Genomic DNA, 24,594 nt, shown 5'->3' with positions numbered 1-24,594 from the left:
GGTGTATACAGTGTATTTGGTGTATACGGTGTATTTGGTGTATACGGTGTATTTGGTGTGTCCACATTGTACACACAGTGCTGGTGTTCCGGCAGACTTCAAGGGAAGGTTACCTGCCCCGCGATTGGCCGCTGGCAGCTCTGGCACAGTCCTTTGCTCAGAGTTTCGATCCCTTGTTCTTTCAGCCCAGATTGAAGCTTCACCATCATGGAGTCCAGGTCACTTCTGGGGAAAGATTTAGTGCTGGTGACTTCTTCTGACTGGCCAGCAGGAGGCACTGCCACGTGGCTTTCCTCCGCTCCATTAGCTGGCAAGACTTCGGCTCCGGAGTTTTTGATTGGCTGGGGAGTTTCGGATTGCACTGGGCTGGATAAAGGTTCCTGAGCAGCCTGTAATGAGGGAAAATATCATTACCATTATAGTCTATGACCACAAGATGGCAGACCTAATAGATGAATGATGTGGGGGAGATTGGGGGACATTGAACTTGTTTGTTGTCTAAGAGGTTTCTATGATGGAATTGGTGTCAGTGTGCTGAGGACACCTGGTGGTTGGATGTTGCAATTGCAGTTCAGTTCCTCACAGGAAAGTCTTGTGTTTTGTTAATTAATATTCTTATTGAACAACATAAAGTTTTTACCTCAGTTTCAGACGCCATTTTAGTTCTGATGCAGACAGGTGAAGAATCTCCTCTAGATACACAAATGGCTGTAAGTCTATTATTTCCCTCGGACTGTTATGTGTTTGATATGATTCATATATAAGTTTTCTGTATAGTAATATTTCATGTTGTACTTCATTGTAAAGTGTCACATGGAATACATAATGTAATTCTACGTTTCTCTGATTGTATTGCAGTGTATTGAAATAAAATGATATTTCTGTCAGCTAAGGGATAATAGGACAGTGCAGTCCTCTCTCCCCCGTTATCTGACCGTTATGTGACACGCAGTCCACTCTCCCCCGTCATCTGACCGTTATGTGACACGCAGTCCTCTCTCCCTCATCATCTGACCGTTATGTGACACGCAGTCCGCTCTCCCCCATTATCTGACCGTTATGTGACACGCAGTCCTCTCTCCCTCATCATCTGACCGTTATGTGACACGCAGTCCGCTCTCCCCCATTATCTGACCGCTATGTTACACGCAGTCCTCTCTCCCACGTCATCTGACCGTTATGTGACACGCAGTCCTCTCTCCCCCATTATCTGACCGCTATGTGATGTACAGTCCGCTCTCCCCCGTCATCTGACCGTTATGTGACACGCAGTTCTCTCTCCCTCATCATCTGACCGTTATGTGATGTACAGTCCGCTCTCCCCCGTCATCTGACCATTATGTGACGTACAGTCCGCTCTCCCCCGTCATCTGACCGTTATGTGACACGCAGTCCTCTCTCCCTCATCATCTGACCGTTATGTGACACGCAGTCCTCTCTCCCCCATTATCTGACCGCTATGTGATGTACAGTCCGCTCTCCCCCGTCATCTGACCGTTATGTGACACGCAGTCCTCTCTCCCTCATCATCTGACCGTTATGTGATGTACAGTCCGCTCTCCCCCGTCATCTGACCATTATGTGACGTACAGTCCGCTCTCCCCCATCATCTGACCGTTATGTGACGTACAGTCCGCTCTCCCCCGTCATCTGACCGTTATGTGATGTACAGTCCGCTCTCCCCCATTATCTGACCGCTATGTTACACGCAGTCCTCTCTCCCACGTCATCTGACCGTTATGTGACACGCAGTCCGCTCTCCCCCGTTATCTGACCGTTATGTGACACGCAGTCCTCTCTCCCCCATTATCTGACCGTTATGTGATGTACAGTCTGCTCTCCCCCGTCATCTGACCGTTATGTGATGTACAGTCCTCTCTCCCTCATCATCTGACCGTTATGTGACGTACAGTCCGCTCTCCCCTGTCATCTGACCGTTATGTGACGTACAGTCCTCTCTCCCCCGTCATCTGACCGTTATGTGATGTACAGTCTGCTCTCCCCCGTCATCTGACCGTTATGTGACGTACAGTCCTCTCTCCCACGTCATCTGACCGCTATGTGACACGCAGTCCGCTCTCCCCCGTTATCTGACCGTTATGTGACACGCAGTCCTCTCTCCCCCATTATCTGACCGCTATGTGATGTACAGTCCGCTCTCCCCCGTCATCTGACCATTATGTGACGTACAGTCCGCTCTCCCTCGTCATCTGACCGTTATGTGACGTACAGTCCGCTCTCCCCCGTCATCTGACCGTTATGTGATGTACAGTCCGCTCTCCCCCATTATCTGACCGCTATGTTACACGCAGTCCTCTCTCCCACGTCATCTGACCGTTATGTGACACGCAGTCCGCTCTCTCCCGTTATCTGACCGTTATGTGACACGCAGTCCTCTCTCCCCCATTATCTGACCGCTATGTGATGTACAGTCCGCTCTCCCCCCGTCATCTGACCGTTATGTGACACGCAGTCCTCTCTCCCTCATCATCTGACCGTTATGTGATGTACAGTCCGCTCTCCCCCGTCATCTGACCGTTATGTGACACGCAGTCCTCTCTCCCCCGTCATCTGACCGTTATGTGATGTACAGTCTGCTCTCCCCCGTCATCTGACCGTTATGTGACGTACAGTCCTCTCTCCCTCATCATCTGACCATTATGTGATGTACAGTCCGCTCTCCCCCATTATCTGACCGCTATGTTACACGCAGTCCTCTCTCCCACGTCATCTGACCGTTATGTGACACGCAGTCCTCTCTCCCCCGTCATCTGACCGTTATGTGACGTACAGTCCTCTCTCCCCCGTCATCTGACCGTTATGTGATGTACAGTCTGCTCTCCCCCGTCATCTGACCGTTATGTGACGTACAGTCCGCTCTCCCCCGTCATCTGACCGCTATGTGACACGCAGTCCGCTCTCCCCCGTTATCTGACCGTTATGTGACACGCAGTCCTCTCTCCCCCATTATCTGACCGCTATGTGATGTACAGTCCGCTCTCCCCCGTCATCTGACCGTTATGTGATGTACAGTCCTCTCTCCCTCATCATCTGACCGTTATGTGACGTACAGTCCGCTCTCCCCTGTCATCTGACCGTTATGTGACGTACAGTCCTCTCTCCCCCGTCATCTGACCGTTATGTGATGTACAGTCTGCTCTCCCCCGTCATCTGACCGTTATGTGACGTACAGTCCTCTCTCCCACGTCATCTGACCATTATGTGACACGCAGTCCGCTCTCCCCCGTTATCTGACCGTTATGTGACACGCAGTCCTCTCTCCCCCATTATCTGACCGCTATGTGATGTACAGTCCGCTCTCCCCCGTCATCTGACCATTATGTGACGTACAGTCCGCTCTCCCTCGTCATCTGACCGTTATGTGACGTACAGTCCGCTCTCCCCCATCATCTGACCGTTATGTGATGTACAGTCCGCTCTCCCCCATTATCTGACCGCTATGTTACACGCAGTCCTCTCTCCCACGTCATCTGACCGTTATGTGACACGCAGTCCGCTCTCTCCCGTTATCTGACCGTTATGTGACACGCAGTCCTCTCTCCCCCATTATCTGACCGCTATGTGATGTACAGTCCGCTCTCCCCCGTCATCTGACCGTTATGTGACACGCAGTCCTCTCTCCCTCATCATCTGACCGTTATGTGATGTACAGTCCGCTCTCCCCCGTCATCTGACCGTTATGTGACACGCAGTCCTCTCTCCCCCGTCATCTGACCGTTATGTGATGTACAGTCTGCTCTCCCCCGTCATCTGACCGTTATGTGACGTACAGTCCTCTCTCCCTCATCATCTGACCATTATGTGATGTACAGTCCGCTCTCCCCCATTATCTGACCGCTATGTTACACGCAGTCCTCTCTCCCACGTCATCTGACCGTTATGTGACACGCAGTCCTCTCTCCCCCGTCATCTGACCGTTATGTGACGTACAGTCCCTCTCTCCCCCGTCATCTGACCGTTATGTGATGTACAGTCTGCTCTCCCCGTCATCTGACCGTTATGTGACGTACAGTCCTCTCTCCCACGTCATCTGACCGTTATGTGACACGCAGTCCGCTCTCCCCCGTTATCTGACCGTTATGTGACACGCAGTCCTCTCTCCCCCATTATCTGACCGCTATGTGATGTACAGTCCGCTCTCCCCGTCATCTGACCATTATGTGACGTACAGTCCGCTCTCCCTCGTCATCTGACCGTTATGTGACGTACAGTCCGCTCTCCCCCGTCATCTGACCGTTATGTGATGTACAGTCCGCTCTCCCCCATTATCTGACCGCTATGTTACACGCAGTCCTCTCTCCCACATCATCTGACCGTTATGTGACACGCAGTCCGCTCTCTCCCGTTATCTGACCGTTATGTGACACGCAGTCCTCTCTCCCCCATTATCTGACCGCTATGTGATGTACAGTCCGCTCTCCCCCGTCATCTGACCGTTATGTGACACGCAGTCCTCTCTCCCCCGTCATCTGACCGTTATGTGATGTACAGTCCGCTCTCCCCCGTCATCTGACCGTTATGTGACACGCAGTCCTCTCTCCCCCATTATCTGACCGTTATGTGATGTACAGTCCGCTCTCCCCCGTCATCTGACCGTTATGTGACACGCAGTCCTCTCTCCCCCGTCATCTGACCGTTATGTGATGTACAGTCTGCTCTCCCCCGTCATCTGACCGTTATGTGACGTACAGTCCGCTCTCCCCCTGTGATGCAATTGCCTATATGCTTCAGTCTAATGCTCTCCCTGCTAATTTAATGCTGTGGGTTACAGGTAACAGGTGTTTCATGTGTGATTCATCTCTCTCTGTAAGGACTGTTCATATGTTAAATAAGGCTAGCTTGTGAAAGGCCTTTAATTGTGTGATAACCCTGTCTACAACCTAGTGATTCTCAGAGGTGTTAATAGGTGTCAAACTGGAAGCAGACGAAACGTCTGCTTAGGAAACTCAGTGTGTGAAGATGGTTTGTTGTTTAAGGAATGTGCAGTGATTAGACATGATAATTGTCGGTCGGTGCCGACCTGTCTAGAATGTTTTAGTAATTAGCCTTAGTGTGTGATTGGGGGGGGGGTGGAGATTTCATTGTTGCTTCAATGTCTTGGACTGTATAAAAAGCTGAGAAGAAAAACCATTAAAGTCTGTCTTGTTCTAGCAGTAAGCTTGGCATGTGTGGCTTTCTGGGCGATTCCAGGGATATCCCTCCTCGTGGAATATCGGGGTGATTTTCGTTATGGGAAGAAGGGAACGTTGACGGGGATATCATACCAATACCGTCACAATTGGTGGCAGCAGTGGGATTTTTCCCTTCTATTCCCCTTCACACCCGGATTCCAAGCAGACACTGGAAGAACTACTGGAAGTTCGTGGAAGGATTGCTAGCAACAAAACCAAGCGGGTCATCATAGCAGAATCAATGGAGATAGACCAGGAAGACGGGATTGCAGCAACGCCAGCAGTACAAGAGATGGAGACACCAGTGATTCAGGAGGAGGAATCGCCAGCCAACAAGCTAATGAGAGAGAAGCTAGCGTGGTTCGGCCCGAACCCAACGGCAGATGTGGTGCTGAGAGTGATGGACCTGTTAGCAAAGGAGGATAAACAAATAAGGGACGCAGAACTACAGTTAAAACTGGCAGCAGTCCAACAAGCAGCCGCACCTTCTCCGAACAGTGAGTACAGCACAGCAGACGCAAGGAAGATTCCGTTTAGCGCTTTTAAAGCTTTTGATGAAAAGGACTGTGAGATTGATAACTACCTGGCGGATTTTGAGCGACAATGTAACCTGCACCGAATAGCTAGAAGAGAGTGGGTTGCAATATTGTCAGGCAAACTGTCAGGCAAAGCTTCTGATGCTTTCCGGACCGTGCCAGATCAGGATATCCATAGCTACGCCAGGGTTAAAGAAGTGCTCCTGGCTCGTTATGCGGTAACCCCAGAGTCCCACCGACAGAAGTTCAGGGACTCACGCAAAACCACGAAAGACTCTTACGCGGAATGGGCATGCCAGTTGTCCCTGTCAGCCTCTAACTGGGTTAACAGCAGCCAGGCCACCACCGCAGAGGACATTTTGCAACTAATGCTCCTGGAGCAATTTTACAATCACATCCAGACGGACGTCAAGGATTGGGTGAGAGATCGCAGGCCCATGACTCTACCAGAGGCCGCGAAGTTGGCGGATGAATATGCGGATACTCGCAAGACAAACCAGGTCACACCACGGGTACAACCCCCACAACCAACGGCGCCCTCACACCCACCAGCCGCTAGATACCAACCGCCTAACAGACCGATGACATATAGCCCTCGCTACCCACGCCAGGAGGACAACGAACAACGCTGCTTCCGGTGCAAACAGTTGGGTCACTTCAAGCAGAATTGCCCCATGAATGACAACACCAGGTCAAATTGGTCTCAACCTGGGTACCGCCCACCAGCAGCAGCCCATTGTGTAGACTCGGCTTGGGATCCCCAGGAGCTGGGTCAGGAAGAACCATTGGGCACCCCTTACGAAGCCCTCATGGTACAATCTGTTATTACGGACAACAGGGAACACCATTGTCAGCTGGTCATGGGCGACAGCCATGAGCCGGAGGGGCCTTGGAGGGAGCTGGGCAGAAAGAGGCACCGCCAGCTACCCTCCAAGAAGAAGAGGTCCTGGAAGTCATATAACCAGCGGACCTGGGAGGAGAAGAAGCGACTGGAGGAGATGGAATCGCAGCGGGCGCCCCAGATGCGGGCCGAGATGTTCGCCAAGGGCCCACCGGTGGCCCCTTACACCACCACCCAGTTCCTGATGATGAAGGACCACGTGGAAAGCCTGCAGGACATGAGCAAGCAGGATCTGATCCGTGAGTACATAGGGCTGGAGGAGTGCATAAGCCGCATGGAGGAGGAGAACAACCACCTGAGGTCACAGCGGGCTGACCCCCCCAGGCTCCATGAACTGGAGATGGAGCTGGAGAAGCTCAAAGAGGAGAACCGGCGGCTGCGGAGGGAGCAGGGGGTGGCTGACCTTATGGGGCTCTGAGTCCCCTCCCCCCCCCCCGGACTCTGAGCACCAGTGCTACAGCATTTCAACAAATATAACTTTTTCTTTTTATGAATCTTCTGTGACTGTCACTTCAGAGCCATAACCTGCCCCTCCCATAGCGGGACACCTAGATGGCGGCGCACAGACCCATTTGCCGTCTTCACACTGACTTCTGGTGACTCTGCAGATCGCACAAAGACTTGGGGACTGAACGGCGTGTGATCTGACGACCCGGTGGCATACCTGAGTCTGAAGCAGTTGCCAAGGGAGGTCAGTTACGCCAAACGGAGTTAACCTCGGACTAAAAGCTCTGAACCCGTCAACCCTACTGGACCAGGAAAGGTCCAACCGGGTTTGCCGTAGCAGGGAGAAAAGGGGGGGCCATTGTGATGCAATTGCCTATATGCTTCAGTCTAATGCTCTCCCTGCTAATTTAATGCTGTGGGTTACAGGTAACAGGTGTTTCATGTGTGATTCATCTCTCTCTGTAAGGACTGTTCATATGTTAAATAAGGCTAGCTTGTGAAAGGCCTTTAATTGTGTGATAACCCTGTCTACAACCTAGTGATTCTCAGAGGTGTTACTAGGTGTCAAACTGGAAGCAGACGAAACGTCTGCTTAGGAAACTCAGTGTGTGAAGATGGTTTGTTGTTTAAGGAATGTGCAGTGATTAGACATGATAATTGTCGGTCGGTGCCGACCTGTCTAGAATGTTTTAGTAATTAGCCTTAGTGTGTGATTGGGGGGGGGTGGAGATTTCATTGTTGCTTCAATGTCTTGGACTGTATAAAAAGCTGAGAAGAAAAACCATTAAAGTCTGTGTTGTTCTAGCAGTAAGCTTGGCATGTGTGGCTTTCTGGGCGATTCCAGGGATATCCCTCCTCGTGGAATATCGGGGTGATTTTCGTTATGGGAAGAAGGGAACGTTGACGGGGATATCATACCAATACCGTCACACCCCCGTCATCTGACCGTTATGTGACGTACAGTCCTCTCTCCCACGTCATCTGACCATTATGTGACACGCAGTCCGCTCTCCCCCGTTATCTGACCGTTATGTGACACGCAGTCCTCTCTCCCCCATTATCTGACCGCTATGTGATGTACAGTCCGCTCTCCCCCGTCATCTGACCATTATGTGACGTACAGTCCGCTCTCCCTCGTCATCTGACCGTTATGTGACGTACAGTCCGCTCTCCCCCATCATCTGACCGTTATGTGATGTACAGTCCGCTCTCGCCCATTATCTGACCGCTATGTTACACGCAGTCCTCTCTCCCACGTCATCTGACCGTTATGTGACACGCAGTCCGCTCTCTCCCGTTATCTGACCGTTATGTGACACGCAGTCCTCTCTCCCCCATTATCTGACCGCTATGTGATGTACAGTCCGCTCTCCCCCGTCATCTGACCGTTATGTGACACGCAGTCCTCTCTCCCTCATCATCTGACCGTTATGTGATGTACAGTCCGCTCTCCCCCGTCATCTGACCGTTATGTGACACGCAGTCCTCTCTCCCCCGTCATCTGACCGTTATGTGATGTACAGTCTGCTCTCCCCCGTCATCTGACCGTTATGTGACGTACAGTCCTCTCTCCCACGCCATCTGACCATTATGTGACACGCAGTCCGCTCTCCCCCGTTATCTGACCGTTATGTGACACGCAGTCCTCTCTCCCCCATTATCTGACCGCTATGTGATGTACAGTCCGCTCTCCCCCCGTCATCTGACCGTTATGTGACGTACAGTCCGCTCTCCCTCGTCATCTGACCGTTATGTGACGTACAGTCCGCTCTCCCCCGTCATCTGACCGTTATGTGATGTACAGTCCGCTCTCCCCCATTATCTGACCGCTATGTTACACGCAGTCCTCTCTCCCACGTCATCTGACCGTTATGTGACACGCAGTCCTCTCTCCCCCGTCATCTGACCGTTATGTGACGTACAGTCCTCTCTCCCCCGTCATCTGACCGTTATGTGATGTACAGTCTGCTCTCCCCCGTCATCTGACCGTTATGTGACGTACAGTCCTCTCTCCCACGTCATCTGACCATTATGTGACACGCAGTCCGCTCTCCCCCGTTATCTGACCGTTATGTGACACGCAGTCCTCTCTCCCCCATTATCTGACCGCTATGTGATGTACAGTCCGCTCTCCCCCGTCATCTGACCATTATGTGACGTACAGTCCGCTCTCCCTCGTCATCTGACCGTTATGTGACGTACAGTCCGCTCTCCCCCGTCATCTGACCGTTATGTGATGTACAGTCCGCTCTCCCCCATTATCTGACCGCTATGTTACACGCAGTCCTCTCTCCCACGTCATCTGACCGTTATGTGACACGCAGTCCGCTCTCTCCCGTTATCTGACCGTTATGTGACACGCAGTCCTCTCTCCCCCATTATCTGACCGCTATGTGATGTACAGTCCGCTCTCCCCCGTCATCTGACCGTTATGTGACACGCAGTCCTCTCTCCCTCATCATCTGACCGTTATGTGATGTACAGTCCGCTCTCCCCCGTCATCTGACCGTTATGTGACACGCAGTCCTCTCTCCCCCGTCATCTGACCGTTATGTGATGTACAGTCTGCTCTCCCCCGTCATCTGACCGTTATGTGACGTACAGTCCGCTCTCCCCCTGTGATGCAATTGCCTATATGCTTCAGTCTAATGCTCTCCCTGCTAATTTAATGCTGTGGGTTACAGGTAACAGGTGTTTCATGTGTGATTCATCTCTCTCTGTAAGGACTGTTCATATGTTAAATAAGGCTAGCTTGTGAAAGGCCTTTAATTGTGTGATAACCCTGTCTACAACCTAGTGATTCTCAGAGGTGTTAATAGGTGTCAAACTGGAAGCAGACGAAACGTCTGCTTAGGAAACTCAGTGTGTGAAGATGGTTTGTTGTTTAAGGAATGTGCAGTGATTAGACATGATAATTGTCGGTCGGTGCCGACCTGTCTAGAATGTTTTAGTAATTAGCCTTAGTGTGTGATTGGGGGGGGGTGGAGATTTCATTGTTGCTTCAATGTCTTGGACTGTATAAAAAGCTGAGAAGAAAAACCATTAAAGTCTGTCTTGTTCTAGCAGTAAGCTTGGCATGTGTGGCTTTCTGGGCGATTCCAGGGATATCCCTCCTCGTGGAATATCGGGGTGATTTTCGTTATGGGAAGAAGGGAACGTTGACGGGGATATCATACCAATACCGTCACAATTGGTGGCAGCAGTGGGATTTTTCCCTTCTATTCCCCTTCACACCCGGATTCCAAGCAGACACTGGAAGAACTACTGGAAGTTCGTGGAAGGATTGCTAGCAACAAAACCAAGCGGGTCATCATAGCAGAATCAATGGAGATAGACCAGGAAGACGGGATTGCAGCAACGCCAGCAGTACAAGAGATGGAGACACCAGTGATTCAGGAGGAGGAATCGCCAGCCAACAAGCTAATGAGAGAGAAGCTAGCGTGGTTCGGCCCGAACCCAACGGCAGATGTGGTGCTGAGAGTGATGGACCTGTTAGCAAAGGAGGATAAACAAATAAGGGACGCAGAACTACAGTTAAAACTGGCAGCAGTCCAACAAGCAGCCGCACCTTCTCCGAACAGTGAGTACAGCACAGCAGACGCAAGGAAGATTCCGTTTAGCGCTTTTAAAGCTTTTGATGAAAAGGACTGTGAGATTGATAACTACCTGGCGGATTTTGAGCGACAATGTAACCTGCACCGAATAGCTAGAAGAGAGTGGGTTGCAATATTGTCAGGCAAACTGTCAGGCAAAGCTTCTGATGCTTTCCGGACCGTGCCAGATCAGGATATCCATAGCTACGCCAGGGTTAAAGAAGTGCTCCTGGCTCGTTATGCGGTAACCCCAAAGTCCCACCGACAGAAGTTCAGGGACTCACGCAAAACCACGAAAGACTCTTACGCGGAATGGGCATGCCAGTTGTCCCTGTCAGCCTCTAACTGGGTTAACAGCAGCCAGGCCACCACCGCAGAGGACATTTTGCAACTAATGCTCCTGGAGCAATTTTACAATCACATCCAGACGGACGTCAAGGATTGGGTGAGAGATCGCAGGCCCATGACTCTACCAGAGGCCGCGAAGTTGGCGGATGAATATGCGGATACTCGCAAGACAAACCAGGTCACACCACGGGTACAACCCCCACAACCAACGGCGCCCTCACACCCACCAGCCGCTAGATACCAACCGCCTAACAGACCGATGACATATAGCCCTCGCTACCCACGCCAGGAGGACAACGAACAACGCTGCTTCCGGTGCAAACAGTTGGGTCACTTCAAGCAGAATTGCCCCATGAATGACAACACCAGGTCAAATTGGTCTCAACCTGGGTACCGCCCACCAGCAGCAGCCCATTGTGTAGACTCGGCTTGGGATCCCCAGGAGCTGGGTCAGGAAGAACCATTGGGCACCCCTTACGAAGCCCTCATGGTACAATCTGTTATTACGGACAACAGGGAACACCATTGTCAGCTGGTCATGGGCGACAGCCATGAGCCGGAGGGGCCTTGGAGGGAGCTGGGCAGAAAGAGGCACCGCCAGCTACCCTCCAAGAAGAAGAGGTCCTGGAAGTCATATAACCAGCGGACCTGGGAGGAGAAGAAGCGACTGGAGGAGATGGAATCGCAGCGGGCGCCCCAGATGCGGGCCGAGATGTTCGCCAAGGGCCCACCGGTGGCCCCTTACACCACCACCCAGTTCCTGATGATGAAGGACCACGTGGAAAGCCTGCAGGACATGAGCAAGCAGGATCTGATCCGTGAGTACATAGGGCTGGAGGAGTGCATAAGCCGCATGGAGGAGGAGAACAACCACCTGAGGTCACAGCGGGCTGACCCCCCCAGGCTCCATGAACTGGAGATGGAGCTGGAGAAGCTCAAAGAGGAGAACCGGCGGCTGCGGAGGGAGCAGGGGGTGGCTGACCTTATGGGGCTCTGAGTCCCCTCCCCCCCCCCCGGACTCTGAGCACCAGTGCTACAGCATTTCAACAAATATAACTTTTTCTTTTTATGAATCTTCTGTGACTGTCACTTCAGAGCCATAACCTGCCCCTCCCATAGCGGGACACCTAGATGGCGGCGCACAGACCCATTTGCCGTCTTCACACTGACTTCTGGTGACTCTGCAGATCGCACAAAGACTTGGGGACTGAACGGCGTGTGATCTGACGACCCGGTGGCATACCTGAGTCTGAAGCAGTTGCCAAGGGAGGTCAGTTACGCCAAACGGAGTTAACCTCGGACTAAAAGCTCTGAACCCGTCAACCCTACTGGACCAGGAAAGGTCCAACCGGGTTTGCCGTAGCAGGGAGAAAAGGGGGGGCCATTGTGATGCAATTGCCTATATGCTTCAGTCTAATGCTCTCCCTGCTAATTTAATGCTGTGGGTTACAGGTAACAGGTGTTTCATGTGTGATTCATCTCTCTCTGTAAGGACTGTTCATATGTTAAATAAGGCTAGCTTGTGAAAGGCCTTTAATTGTGTGATAACCCTGTCTACAACCTAGTGATTCTCAGAGGTGTTACTAGGTGTCAAACTGGAAGCAGACGAAACGTCTGTTTAGGAAACTCAGTGTGTGAAGATGGTTTGTTGTTTAAGGAATGTGCAGTGATTAGACATGATAATTGTCGGTCGGTGCCGACCTGTCTAGAATGTTTTAGTAATTAGCCTTAGTGTGTGATTGGGGGGGGGTGGAGATTTCATTGTTGCTTCAATGTCTTGGACTGTATAAAAAGCTGAGAAGAAAAACCATTAAAGTCTGTCTTGTTCTAGCAGTAAGCTTGGCATGTGTGGCTTTCTGGGCGATTCCAGGGATATCCCTCCTCGTGGAATATCGGGGTGATTTTCGTTATGGGAAGAAGGGAACGTTGACGGGGATATCATACCAATACCGTCACACCCCCGTCATCTGACCGTTATGTGACGTACAGTCCTCTCTCCCACGTCATCTGACCATTATGTGACACGCAGTCCGCTCTCCCCCGTTATCTGACCGTTATGTGACACGCAGTCCTCTCTCCCCCATTATCTGACCGCTATGTGATGTACAGTCCGCTCTCCCCCGTCATCTGACCATTATGTGACGTACAGTCCGCTCTCCCTCGTCATCTGACCGTTATGTGACGTACAGTCCGCTCTCCCCCGTCATCTGACCGTTATGTGATGTACAGTCCGCTCTCCCCCATTATCTGACCGCTATGTTACACGCAGTCCTCTCTCCCACGTCATCTGACCGTTATGTGACACGCAGTCCGCTCTCCCCCGTTATCTGACCGTTATGTGACACGCAGTCCTCTCTCCCCCATTATCTGACCGCTATGTGATGTACAGTCCACTCTCCCCCGTCATCTGACCGTTATGTGACACGCAGTCCTCTCTCCCTCATCATCTGACCGTTATGTGATGTACAGTCCGCTCTCCCCCGTCATCTGACCGTTATGTGACACGCAGTCCTCTCTCCCTCATCATCTGACCGTTATGTGACGTACAGTCCGCTCTCCCCCATCATCTGACCGTTATGTGACGTACAGTCCGCTCTCCCCCGTCAGCTGACCGTTATGTGACACGCAGTCCGCTCTCCCCCGTTATCTGACCGTTATGTGACACGCAGTCCGCTCTCCCCCGTTATCTGACCATTATGTGATGTACAGTCCGCTCTCCCCCGTCATCTGACCGTTATGTGACACGCAGTCCTCTCTCCCCCGTTATCTGACCGTTATGTGACACGCAGTCCTCTCTCCCCCGTTATCTGACCGTTATGTGATGTACAGTCCGCTCTCCCCCGTTATCTGACCGTTATGTGATGTACAGTCCGCTCTCCCCCGTTATGTGACACGCAGTCCGCTCTCCCCCGTTATCTGACCGTTATGTTATATGATGATGGTGACCTACTATTCAAGTGTATAAAAACCTGGATTTCTGTTCAATAAACAGTCATTCCTTTGGTTCTATCCCCACATCTTGTCTGCGTACGATGATTGGGGGAAGGGCTGGTATTATCTTCCGGTCTGCTGGACAGGAGGCACTGATTGGAAGCACCCAAGTGGGGTTCCGATGCGTTTCGTCACAATCCTCTATACAATCCTCTGTGCTCAGTCACTCTAATACTGAACTCAGTGATAACAAAATATGGAAAATGCAGAGTTCTTTCTGACCGTATTCTGTTTGTGGAAATCTGACAGGGAGGCCATTAGTCTATCCAGCTCCAGTGTGGCGGAGGAGGCCGATAATACCCTGCAAGAAAGAACACGTCCAGTCCACGTTACACCCAATCCTTTATCTTGTGTAGCACATCATACATGGACAATCCCGTGACACACGTCATATGTGATCTGCCCCATAACACATCATACATGAACAATCCCGTGGCACACGTCATATGTGATCTGCCCCCATAACACATCATACATGAACAATCCTTTGACACACTTTATATGTGATCTGTCCACATAACACATCATACATGGACAATCCCGTGACACACTTTATATGTGATCTGCCCACATAACACATCATACATGGACAATCCCGTGACACACTTTATATGTGATCTGCCCACATAACACATCATACATGGACAATCCCGTGGCACGCGTCATATGTGATCTGCCCCATAACATATCATACATGAACAATCCCGTGACACACGTCATATGTGATCTGCCCCCATAACACATCATACATGAACAATCCCGTGACACACATCATATGTGATCTGCCCCATAACACATCATACATGAACAATCCCGTGGCACACGTCATATGTGATCTGCCCCCATAACACATCATACATGGACAATCCCGTGACACACTTTATATGTGATCTGCCCACATAACACATCATACATGGACAATCCCGTGGCACACGTCATATGTCATCTGCCCCCATAACACATCATACATGAACAATCCCTTGACACACGTCATATGTGATCTGCCCCCATAACACATCATACATGGACAATCCCGTGACACACTTTATATGTGATCTGCCCACATAACACATCATACATGGACAATCCCGTGACACACTTTATATGTGATCTGCCCACATAACACATCATACATGGACAATCCCGTGGCACACGTCATATGTGATCTGCCCCATAACATATCATACATGAACAATCCCGTGACACACGTCATATGTGATCTGTCCCCATAACACATCATACATGAACAATCCCGTGACACACGTCATATGTGATCTGCCCCCATAACACATCATACATGAACAATCCCGTGACACACGTCATATGTGATCTGCCCCATAACACATCATACATGGACAATCCCGTGACACACTTTATATGTGATCTGCCCCATAACACATCATACATGGACAATCCCGTGACACACTTTATATGTGATCTGCCCACATAACACATCATACATGGACAATCCCGTGACACACTTTATATGTGATCTGCCCACATAACACATCATACATGGACAATCCCGTGGCACGCGTCATATGTGATCTGCCCCATAACATATCATACATGAACAATCCCGTGACACACTTTATATGTGATCTGCCCACATAACACATCATACATGGACAATCCCGTGGCACACGTCATATGTGATCTGCCCCATAACACATCATACATGGACAATCCCGTGACACACGTCATATGTGATCTGCCCCCATAACACATCATACATGAACAATCCTGTGGCACACGTCATATGTGATCTGCCCCCATAACACATCATACATGAACAATCCCGTGACACACGTCATATGTGATCTGCCCCATAACACATCATACATGAACAATCCCGTGGCACACGTCATATGTGATCTGCCCCATAACACATCATACATGAACAATCCCGTGACACATGTCATATGTGATCTGCCCCCATAACACATCATACATGAACAATCCCGTGGCACACGTCATATGTGATCTGCCCCCATAACACATCATACATGAACAATCCCGTGACACACGTCATATGTGATCTGCCCCCATAACACATCATACATGAACAATCCCGTGACACACGTCATATGTGATCTGCCCCCATAACACATCATACATGGACAATCCCGTGACACACGTCATATGTGATCTGCCCCCATAACACATCATACATGGACAATCCCTTGACACACTTTATATGTGATCTGCCCCCATAACACATCATACATGGACAATCCCGTGGCACACGTCATATGTGATCTGCCCCCATAACACATCATACATGAACAATCCCTTGACACACGTCATATGTGATCTGCCCCATAACACATCATACATGAACAATCCCGTGACACACGTCATATGTGATCTGCCCCATAACACATCATACATAGACAATCCCGTGACACACGTCATATGTGATCTGCCCCCATAACACATCATACATGAACAATCCCGTGGCACACGTCATGTGTGATCTGCCCCCATAACACATCATACATGATCAATCCCTTGACACACGTCATATGTGATCTGCCCCCATAACACATCATACATGAACAATCCCGTGACACACTTTATATGTGATCTGCCCCCATAACACATCATACATGAACAATCCCGTGGCACACGTCATATGTGATCTGCCCCCATAACACATCATACATGAACAATCCCGTGGCACACGTCATATGTGATCTGCCCCATAACACATCATACATGAACAATCCCTTGACACACTTTATATGTGATCTGCCCCATAACACATCATACATGAACAATCCCTTGACACACGTCATATGTGATCTGCCCCATAACACATCATACATGGACAATCCCGTGACACACTTTATATGTGATCTGCCCCCATAACACATCATACATGAACAATCCCTTGACACACGTCATATGTGATCTGCCCCATAACACATCATACATGAACAATCCCGTGACACACTTTATATGTGATCTGCCCCCATAACACATCATACATGGACAATCCCGTGACACACTTTATATGTGATCTGCCCCATAACACATCATACATGAACAATCCCGTGACACACTTTATATGTGATCTGCCCCCATAACACATCATACATGAACAATCCCTTGACACACGTCATATGTGATCTGCCCCATAACACATCATACATGAACAATCCCGTGGCACACGTCATATGTGATCTACCCCCATAACACATCATACATGAACAATCCCGTGACACACTTTATATGTGATCTGCCCCATAACACATCATACATGGACAATCCCGTGACACACGTCATATGTGATCTGCCCCCATAACACATCATACATGAACAATCCCGAAGACACACGTCATATGTGATCTGCCCCATAACACATCATACATGGACAATCCCGTGACACACGTCATATGTGATCTGCCCCCATAACACATCATACATGGACAATCCCATGACACACTTTATATGTGATCTTCCCCCATAACACATCATACATGAACAATCCCGTGACACACTTTATATGTGATCTGCCCCATAACACATCATACATGGACAATCCCGTGACACACGTCATATGTGATCTGCCCCCATAACACATCATACATGAACAATCCCGTGACACACTTTATATGTGATCTTCCCCCATAACACATCATACATGAACAATCCCGTGACACACTTTATATGTGATCTGCCCCATAACACATCATACATGGACAATCCCGTGACACACGTCATATGTGATCTGCCCCCATAACACATCATACATGAACAATCCCTTGACACACGTCATATGTGATCTGCCCCCATAACACATCATACATGAACAATCCCGTGGCACACGTCATATGTGATCTACCCCCATAACACATCATACATGGACAATCCCGTGGCACACGTCATATGTGATCTGCCCCCATAACACATCATACATGGACAATCCCATGACACACGTCATATGTGATCTGCCCCATAACACATCATACATGAACAATCCCGTGACACACTTTATATGTGATCTGCCCCATAACACATCATACATGGACAATCCCGTGGCACACGTCATATGTGATCTGCCCCCATAACACATCATACATGATCAATCCCTTGACACACGTCATATGTGATCTGCCCCCATAACACATCATACATGAACAATCCCGTGACACACTTTATATGTGATCTGCCCCATAACACATCATACATGAACAATCCCGTGGCACACGTCATATGTGATCTGCCCCATAACACATCATACATGGACAATCCCGTGACACACTTTATATGTGATCTGCCCCCATAACACATCATACATGGACAATCCCGTGACACACTTTATATGTGATCTGCCCCCATAACACATCATACATGGACAATCCCGTGACACACTTTATATGTGATCTGCCCCCATAACACATCATACATGGACAATCCCGTGACACACGTCATATGTGATCTGCCCCCATAACACATCATACATGGACAATCCCGTGACACACTTTATATGTGATCTGCCCCATAACACATCATACATGGACAATCCCGTGACACACGTCATATGTGATCTGCCCCCATAACACATCATACATGAACAATCCCGTGACACACGTCATATGTGATCTGCCCCCATAACACATCATACATGAACAATCCCGTGACACACTTTATATGTGATCTGCCCACATAACACATCATACATGGACAATCCCGTGACACACTTTATATGTGATCTGCCCACATAACACATCATACATGGACAATCCCGTGACACACTTTATATGTGATCTGCCCCATAATACATCATACATGGACAATCCCGTGACACACTTTATATGTGATCTGCCCACATAACATATCATACATGGACAATCCCGTGGCACACGTCATATGTGATCTGCCCCCATAACACATCATACATGGACAATCCCGTGACACACTTTATATGTGATCTGCCCCATAACACATCATACATGGACAATCCCGTGACACACGTCATATGTGATCTGCCCCCATAACACATCATACATGAACAATCCCGTGACACACTTTATATGTGATCTGCCCCATAACATATCATACATGGACAATCCCGTGACACACGTCATATGTGATCTGCCCCCATAACACATCATACATGAACAATCCCGTGAACACGGAACAGACATCATTCACCGGAACAGACATCATTCACCGGAACACGGAACAGACATCATTCACCGGAACACGGAACAGACATCATTCACCGGAACACGGAACAGACATTATTCACCGGAACACGGAACAGACATCATTCACCGGAACACGGAACAGACATCATTCACTGGAACACGGAACAGACATCATTCACCGGAACACGGAACAGACATCATTCACTGCCGCACGGAACAGACATCATTCAACGGAACAGACATCATTCACCGGAACACGGAACAGACATTCACCGGAACACGGAACAGACATCATTCACTGCCGCACGGAACAGACATCATTCACCGGAACACGGAACAGACATTCACTGCCGCACGGAACAGACATCATTCACTGCCGCACGGAACAGACATTCACTGCCGCACGGAACAGACATCATTCACTGCCGCACGGAACAGACATCATTCACTGCCGCACGGAACAGACATCATTCACTGCCGCACGGAACAGACATCATTCACCGGAACACGGAACAGACATCATTCACCGGAACACGGAACAGACATCATTCACCGGAACACGGAACAGACATCATTCACTGGAACACGGAACATACATCATTCACTGGAACACGGAACAGACATCATTCACCGGAACACGGAACAGACATCATTCACTGGAACACGGAACAGACATCATTCACCGGAACACGGAACAGACATCATTCACTGCCGCACGGAACAGACATCATTCAACGGAACAGACATCATTCACCAGAACACGGAACAGACATTCACCGGAACACGGAACAGACATCATTCACTGCCGCACGGAACAGACATCATTCACTGCCGCACGGAACATACATCATTCACTGCCGCACGGAACAGACATCATTCACCGGAACACGGAACAGACCTCATTCACCGGAAACACTGAACAGACATTCACCGGAACACGGAACAGACATCATTCACTGCCGCACGGAACAGACATCATTCACCGGAACACGGAACAGACCTCATTCACTGCCGCACGGAACAGACATCATTCACTGCCGCACGGAACAGACATCATTCACTGCCGCACGGAACAGACATCATTCACTGCCGCACGGAACAGATATCATTCACTGCCGCACGGAACAGACATCATTCACTGCCGCACGGAACAGACATCATTCACTGCCGCACGGAACAGACATCATTCACCGGAACACGGAACAGACATCATTCACCGGAACACGGAACAGACATCATTCACCGGAACACGGAACAGACATCATTCACTGCCGCACGGAACAGACATCATTCACCGGAACACGGAACAGACCTCATTCACCGGAAACACTGAACAGACATTCACCGGAACACGGAACAGACATCATTCACTGCCGCACGGAACAGACATCATTCACCGGAACACGGAACAGACATCATTCACTGCCGCACGGAACAGACATCATTCACTGCCGCACGGAACAGACATCATTCACTGCCGCACGGAACAGACATCATTCACTGCCGCACGGAACAGATATCATTCACTGCCGCACGGAACAGACATCATTCACTGCCGCACGGAACAGACATCATTCACTGCCGCACGGAACAGACATCATTCACTGCCGCACGGAACAGACATCATTCACCGGAACACGGAACAGACATCATTCACCGGAACACGGAACAGACATCATTCACTGCCGCACGGAACAGACATCATTCACTGGAACACGGAACAGACATCATTCACTGCCGCACGGAACAGACATCATTCACTGCCGCACGGAACAGACATCATTCCCCGGAACACGGAACAGACATCATTCACTGCCGCACGGAACAGACATCATTCACCGGAACACGGAACAGACATCATTCACTGCCGCACGGAACAGACAGCATTCCCCGGAACACGGAACAGACATCATTCCCCGGAACACGGAACATACATCATTCCCCGGAACACGGAACAGACATCATTCCACGGAACAGACATCATTCCCCGGAACACGGAACAGACATCATTCCCCGGAACAGACATCATTCCCCGGAACAGACATCATTCACCGGAACACGGAACAGACATTATCCACCGGAACACGGAACAGACATTATCCACCGGAACACGGAACAGACATCATCCACCGGAACACGGAACAGACATCATCCACCGGAACACGGAACAGACATCATCCACCGGAACACGGAACAGACATCATCCACCGGAACACGGAACAGACATCATTCACCGGAACACGGAACAGACATCATCCACCGGAACACGGAACAGACATCATCCACCTGAACACGGAACAGGCATCATCCACCGGAACAGGCATCATTCACCGGAACACGGAACAGACATCATTCACCGGAACACGGAACAGACATCATCCACCGGAACACGGAACAGACATCATCCACCGGAACACGGAACAGACATCATCCACCGGAACACGGAACAGACATCATCCACCGGAACACGGAACAGACATCATCCACCGGAACAGACATCATCCACCGGAACACGGAACAGACATCATCCACCGGAACACGGAACAGGCAACATCCACCGGAACACGGAACAGGCATCATCCACCGGAACACAGAACAGGCATCATTCACCGGAACACGGAACAGGCATCATTCACCGGAACACGGAACAGACATCATTCCACGGAACAGACATCATTCCCCGGAACACGGAACAGACCTCATTCACTGCCGCACAGAACAGACATCATTCACTGCCACACAGAACAGACCTCATTCACTGCCGCACGGAACAGACCTCATTCACTGCCACACAGAACAGACCTCATTCACTGCCGCACGTAACAGACCTCATTCACTGCCACACAGAACAGACCTCATTCACTGCCACACAGAACAGACCTCATTCACTGCCGCACGTAACAGACCTCATTCACTGCTGCACGGAACAGACCTCATTCACTGCCGCACGTAACAGACCTCATTCACTGCTGCACGGAACAGACCTCATTCACTGCCGCACGGAACAGACCTCATTCACTGCCGCACGGAACAGACATCATTCACCGGAACACAGAACAGACATTCACCGGAACACGGAACAGACATCATTCACCGGAACACAGAACAGACATTCACCGGAACAGACATCATTCACTGCCGCACGGAACAGACATCATTCACCGGAACACAGAACAGACATCATTCACCGGAGCAGACATCATTCACTGCCGCACGGAACAGACATCATTCACTGCCGCACGGAACAGACATCATTCACTGCCGCACGGAACAGACATCATTCACTGGAACACGGAACAGACATCATTCACCGGAACACGGAACAGACATCATTCACTGCCGCACGGAACAGACATCATTCCCCAGAACACGGAACAGACATCATTCCCCGGAACACGGAACATACATCATTCCCCGGAACACGGAACAGACATCATTCCACGGAACAGACATCATTCCCCGGAACACGGAACAGACATCATTCCCCGGAACAGACATCATTCCCCGGAACAGACATCATTCACCGGAACACGGAACAGACATTATCCACCGGAACACGGAACAGACATTATCCACCGGAACACGGAACAGACATCATCCACCGGAACACGGAACAGACATCATCCACCGGAACACGGAACAGACATCATCCACCGGAACACGGAACAGACATCATCCACCGGAACACGGAACAGACATCATTCACCGGAACACGGAACAGACATCATCCACCGGAACACGGAACAGACATCATCCACCGGAACACGGAACAGGCATCATCCACCGGAACAGGCATCATTCACCGGAACACGGAACAGACATCATTCACCGGAACACGGAACAGACATCATCCACCGGAACATGGAACAGACATCATCCACCGGAACACGGAACAGACATCATCCACCGGAACACGGAACAGACATCATCCACCGGAACACGGAACAGACATCATCCACCGGAACAGACATCATCCACCGGAACACGGAACAGACATCATCCACCGGAACACGGAACAGGCAACATCCACCGGAACACGGAACAGGCATCATCCACCGGAACAGGCATCATCCACCGGAACACGGAACAGGCATCATTCACCGGAACACGGAACAGGCATCATTCACCGGAACACGGAACAGACATCATCCACCGGAACACGGAACAGACATTCACCGGAACACGGAACAGACATCATTCACCGGAACAGACATCATTCACCGGAACACGGAACAGACCTCTTTCCCCGGAACACGGAACAGACATCATTCACCGGAACACGGAACAGACATTCACCGGAACACGGAACAGACATCATTCACTGCCGCACGGAACAGACATTCACTGCCGCACGGAACAGACATCATTCACTGCCGCACGGAACAGACATCATTCATTCACCGGAACACAGAACAGACCTCATTCACCGGAACACGGAACAGACCTCATTCACTGCCGCACAGAACAGACCTCATTCACTGCCACACAGAACAGACCTCATTCACTGCTGCACGGAACAGACCTCATTCACTGCTGCACGTAACAGACCTCATTCACTGCTGCACGGAACAGACCTCATTCACTGCCGCACGGAACAGACCTCATTCACTGCCGCACGGAACAGACATCATTCACCGGAACACAGAACAGACATTCACCGGAACACGGAGCAGACATCATTCACTGCCGCACGGAACAGACATCATTCACCGGAACACGGAACAGACATCATTCACTGCCGCACGGAACAGACATCATTCACTGGAACACGGAACAGACATCATTCACCGGAACACGGAACAGACATCATTCACTGCCGCACGGAACAGACAGCATTCCCCGGAACACGGAACAGACATCATTCCCCGGAACACGGAACATACATCATTCCCCGGAACACGGAACAGACATCATTCCACGGAACAGACATCATTCCCCGGAACACGGAACAGACATCATTCCCCGGAACAGACATCATTCCCCGGAACAGACATCATTCACCGGAACACGGAACAGACATTATCCACCGGAACACGGAACAGACATTATCCACCGGAACACGGAACAGACATCATCCACCGGAACACGGAACAGACATCATCCACCGGAACACGGAACAGACATCATCCACCGGAACACGGAACAGACATCATCCACCGGAACACGGAACAGACATCATTCACCGGAACACGGAACAGACATCATCCACCGGAACACGGAACAGACATCATCCACCGGAACACGGAACAGGCATCATCCACCGGAACAGGCATCATTCACCGGAACACGGAACAGACATCATTCACCGGAACACGGAACAGACATCATCCACCGGAACACGGAACAGACATCATCCACCGGAACACGGAACAGACATCATCCACCGGAACACGGAACAGACATCATCCACCGGAACACGGAACAGACATC

At 50.3% G+C, this 24,594-nt stretch overlaps 1 protein-coding gene across 1 annotated transcript in view; it reads right to left on the bottom strand.

Annotated features, from left to right (window-relative positions):
* Nucleotides 1-24,594, bottom strand: part of TGFB1I1 (transforming growth factor beta 1 induced transcript 1) — a gene marked incomplete at its 3' end in the record, with an annotated part of 45,574 nt that overhangs the window by 8,140 nt on the left and 12,840 nt on the right. Inside the window, 2 exon segments of the mRNA XM_040355806.1 lie at nucleotides 114-389; nucleotides 14,231-14,309. Coding sequence (XP_040211740.1) covers nucleotides 114-389; nucleotides 14,231-14,309 — 355 coding nt within the window.

The sequence above is a fragment of the Rana temporaria genome, chromosome 6, assembly GCF_905171775.1.
Source record: "Rana temporaria chromosome 6, aRanTem1.1, whole genome shotgun sequence".
Lineage (NCBI taxonomy): Eukaryota > Metazoa > Chordata > Amphibia > Anura > Ranidae > Rana > Rana temporaria.
This window is presented reverse-complemented; position numbering and strand designations above follow the sequence as displayed.